Source organism: Parasteatoda tepidariorum, chromosome 1, assembly GCF_043381705.1.
Source record: "Parasteatoda tepidariorum isolate YZ-2023 chromosome 1, CAS_Ptep_4.0, whole genome shotgun sequence".
NCBI classification, from domain to species: domain Eukaryota; kingdom Metazoa; phylum Arthropoda; class Arachnida; order Araneae; family Theridiidae; genus Parasteatoda; species Parasteatoda tepidariorum.
In genome coordinates, this window is record NC_092204.1 from 72,535,072 (window position 1) to 72,539,696 (window position 4,625).

The 4,625-nt window shown below is 26.3% G+C and overlaps 1 protein-coding gene across 1 annotated transcript in view; it reads left to right on the forward strand.

Annotated features, from left to right (window-relative positions):
- LOC107447977 (Bardet-Biedl syndrome 1) overlaps positions 1-4,625 on the forward strand; it is a 31,562-nt gene that overhangs the window by 8,674 nt on the left and 18,263 nt on the right. Inside the window, exon 5 of the mRNA XM_016063033.3 lies at positions 1,691-1,737. Within this exon, the coding sequence (XP_015918519.1) occupies positions 1,691-1,737 (47 nt within the window). The remainder of the gene's footprint in view (positions 1-1,690; positions 1,738-4,625) is intronic.

A 4,625-nucleotide genomic window follows, 5' to 3' on the forward strand; every position in this document is an offset into this window, starting at 1 on the left:
ATACAGGGTGTTTATAAAGTCCCGGACCCATTTTGATGTTTAATAACTCATAAAATAATAAAGATAAATTAAAATTAATAACATAAATGATTAGATAGACTCAAAAAGTTTCATGACCCTTGTCAATGAACTTCCACATGTGCTCCCTTCGTCGCACGGAGAATATCAAGTTGATAGTCAATTTGATGCCAGGCAGCGGAGGCTATTGCGGTCATCAATGTTCGACACGATCCTCCTGTGATTGCAGAATGTGTGGTGTGGACTTATACACGGCCGAGTCATTGGGCCTTTCTTTTTTACAGAAAAGACAGTCTCATCAGTCGTATACTTAGACATGTTGGAAAACTTTGTATTTCCACAACTAGAAGAGCTTCAGCCACATCTCTTTTTGCAACAAGATGGTGCACCACCTCATTGGGGTATCATCGTTCGTAGTTCTTTGAATGACCATTTTCCAGGAAGATGGATTGGGCGAGGAGGTCCAATTCCTTGGCCACCCAGATCACCTGATATAATGCCGCTGGACTTTTATCTTTGGGGATTTATAAAGGACAATGTTTACAGGAGGATCGTGTCAAACATTGATGACCTAAAAGCCAGAATTACAACCGCAATAGCCTCTGTGGATGCCGACATGCTTACCGCTACCTGGCGTGAAATTGACAATCGACTTGATATTTTCCGTGCGACAAAGGGGGCACACATGGAAGTTCATTGTCAAGGGTCATGAAACTTTTTGAGTCTATCTAACCATTTATGTTATTAATTTTAATCTATCTTTATTATTTTATGAGTTATTAAACATCAAAATGGGTCCTGAACTTTATAAACACCCTGTATATATAATAATATTTTTTTAAATTAAATTAGTAGCTGAATAATATTTTTCATTTAATTTTAATTTTTTAGAAATAAAAACAAGCTATTTTTACGATTTTAAGCGTTTGTAAACATTTTAATTAAGTAAATTTACTAATCATAAACTTTGAAAATTTAGGAATTTGTGACATTATTTTAATGTTATTTCTCCTCTTACTTGCAAGTTGACATAAGTAGCTAATTTTCTATTAAACATATTAGCCATTTAATATTTCAAACTTGTTATACCGCATGCTTTATAATTTGATAACTTATTCCAAATATTTTGAGTGGAATTTTGTGGTAATTAACAAATGTTTCTTACTTCTAAGAACGTTTTTTTAATTCTTTCTTCTGGTTAATAAGAAAAAACAGTCATTTTCTTCATATTACAGTGTACCATGTTTTTTTTGTATGTATTTTATATTATTATTTTTTTTGGTGCAGCTAATCGAAGGAAAATTATGTATCTTGTTTTTTTGTCTGAAAACTTTCTACTTATTCAAATTCTTTGTCAAACATAAATGCATTAATGAGATAAAAAAGAAAGTGAAACAATTACCTCCCTTAATTTTTCCAAATTTTATGTACTATTTTTACATCTATACCAGTCTTTATATTCAATAATAAAAAATTGTATGAAACTTTATAGTTTTTTTTAACATGAAAGCTTAAAAAACTATAGAATTATAGAAAAATCAATGTAATTAAGTTAGTAATATTATTGAGGTAACTAGAAACTCACATAACATCAGGGCTTTGTTCTAGTTACATTATGAATTTTGTATAATCTTTTAATTGAGATTCATAATTAAACATTCGGAATTTTTAGGAAGAAATTGATGTCAATACACTCAGGGAATTTTTAGAAAATATTAGGTAAGTCGAGTCTATTTAATGAAAACAAGTAATTTAGCTTCTTCTTTGCAGTTTTTTTTGTAGCCTATTCAACATATATTTATATATATGGGTCATTCTCACCAAAACTGTCATTTTTCAGTTCATAAAATCCCAAAAAAGTAAAGTGAATAAAAAGCTCTGAAACTTTTTATATTAATAGAAATATGTAATGGCATTATAAAGAAAGTATATATCCTATAAATTATACTTAATATTTAAATTAATTAATTTTTTAAATAATTAATTTATAATTATTTATTTATAATAATTAATAATTAATTAATTAATTTAATAAATAAATTAATTAATTTAATAAATTAATTTATTAATTTTTTAATTTATTTTTCAAATTAATTAATAAGTAAATTAATTATTTTCACTATTTAAAAAGTGAGGGAATGACACTAATAGTGAGGGAATGATATTTTATTTTAATACATGTTTTTATCTAAGTTACATCTACCTAAAGTTTGAAAATGATAACATACTAAGTATATCTAATATTTATTATAATTTAGTCTTATATATTTAATAGTTTTTACAGGTTTGGGAAATAAAATTGGCTGGCACGATTGAACAAAAAAAAATTTAATAATATACTCATCTTGAATCATTCCCTCACTTCAGCGTCATTCCCTCACTTTATACACTAGTGAGGGAATGACGAATTCAATAAAATTTAAAAATAACAGTTAGGCCTAATTAATTTCTGAAGTCAATCACATACAATTATATTCATACAAGAAAGCAACATATAATTATCCACTTTCTCGATGAAGTTGTATTTTATTTTACTCTAAAAAATGACATGAGGGAATGACAAATGTAAAAAATTTTACCTGGTTTGATTCATTCAAATTTATTCCACAGCAAAGCTTCTTTAAGTTGAAGATGGAAACATACTGCAATTTTGTTCTATGATGCCAGTTGTTAACTTCTGAAGTTTTTATTAAAATATTTTTATTCTAAGAAGATTGCAGGTGATAAGAACATTGTTGTGAGGGAATGACGCGAAACACTGGGGACAAAGTTTAAAATAGTGCTGTGTTAATATTTTTATCAGAAATTAAATATAAAATTGATTTTCTGAATTCTATATTTCAGTATTCTGAAATAAAAAACACAAATTTGTAAAAAAAAAATATTTTATTTCAGAAATTTTTTTCCTTCTTTTTTTAAATCAGCAGTGGGGACAAGTGAGGGAATGACATATTGGTATATTTTAATTACCTAAAATAAATAAAAAATAAAAATTGATAATTTTATTTTTATTCTTTTGTTAGCTTGCATTCTGAAGGACACTTTCCCTGAATTTTTGTTTTTCGTAAGCTGTAAAACTAACATAAAATATACTGGGGACATGAAAATGACTGTTTTTGTGAGAATGACCCATATATACACACACTACACTACAATAATGGAAGAAACACTTTCAGTTTTTGACATTTTTTAAAATTTCTCAAGAAATACATAACGAATTATTTTATAACTTAGCAGCTATTTTTTAGTTAATGCGATTTGTGAAAATGTTAAGATTTCAGAATTTTGAGAGATCTACAATAAATTGAGAGAAAACAAGTATTTTTTAACTCCTTATGTAAAAAAAATCTAGCAATAAGCTTGTAACTTGTGTCGATTACTTAAATTGTTTTTCTAATAACTGCATAAAGTTTTGTATGATTAGAGTACATATTTATGGGCATTTTTATAAAAAAGTAATTTTTTCGTATTACGTTTTTTTGTATTAGGTGGAAATAAACTGAATTTTTGGAGCAATTTAAGATTAATTACAAAACTGTCAAATTAAAATTTTAAAAAAATTCGTTACAAACTACGCAAGCTATGAGTTTTTAACTAGTTCTTTAATACAGCTTATGTACTGAAAAAATTTTAAAAATATTTTTCGTAATTTTGTAGTGAATCATATACACAAATACATGCATAACTGATGAAAAGAAATTCACACATTTTTTTTGAATCATAAGAAAAAATTTATTAACAAATGATAATACTTTATAATAATTGTCCGGAAACCAAACTTATATCTATAGAGAAAGAAAACATACTTTTGTAGGGAAACACCCACAATGCCTGTATCATTTTTAATAAATCTTATTTAATGGTGCAAGATAAAATTTGTGAATATCCTCTTATAATACTGAGCTTTCTTTTAAAACATACAAAAACTATGTAAAAAATTGCTTGAAACTTTTTAAATTTTTAAGATATTCAAATAAAGCTTTTATCATTAGTTACCAAATACTATTCTATACAAAAATTATGAAAAAACTTTTTTAAATTTTTTTCTGTGCATGCACAGTGTACAGGAACTAGGTTAAATACTCAGTTAAAGCAGTTTTTACTTAATTTTAAATCAACAATTTTGTGATTAATCTTATACCTCTCCAAAAAATTTTTTCAATTTCATTGGATATTTATGAAGTTACAGCAAAAAACCTTAGCCAAAAAAATTAAGTTCTTATAAAAATTTCCATATCTCCATAAATATTTACTCTTGGTTTACGAAACTTTATACAGTTATTAAAATAACAGATAAAGTAATCAATAAAGGTTACAAGTTTTTGGCTCGATTTCCTGGTGTAGGATGTTCAAAAATTCTTATTTTCTTTCGTAATTTATTATAGATATTCCAAATCTCTTGCTAAGCATGAAAAATCTCATGAACTAAACACCTCTAAAGTTACAAAATAATCCTTTAAAGTTTGTCTTGAGAAATTTAAAAAAATGTCTCTTCCATCATTTTAAGGTAGTGTACCTATATATATATATATATATATATATTTACATACAGGGGTCGGACGAAATAACTAAAACAATAATATACTAACACATGCCTTGAATTTCCC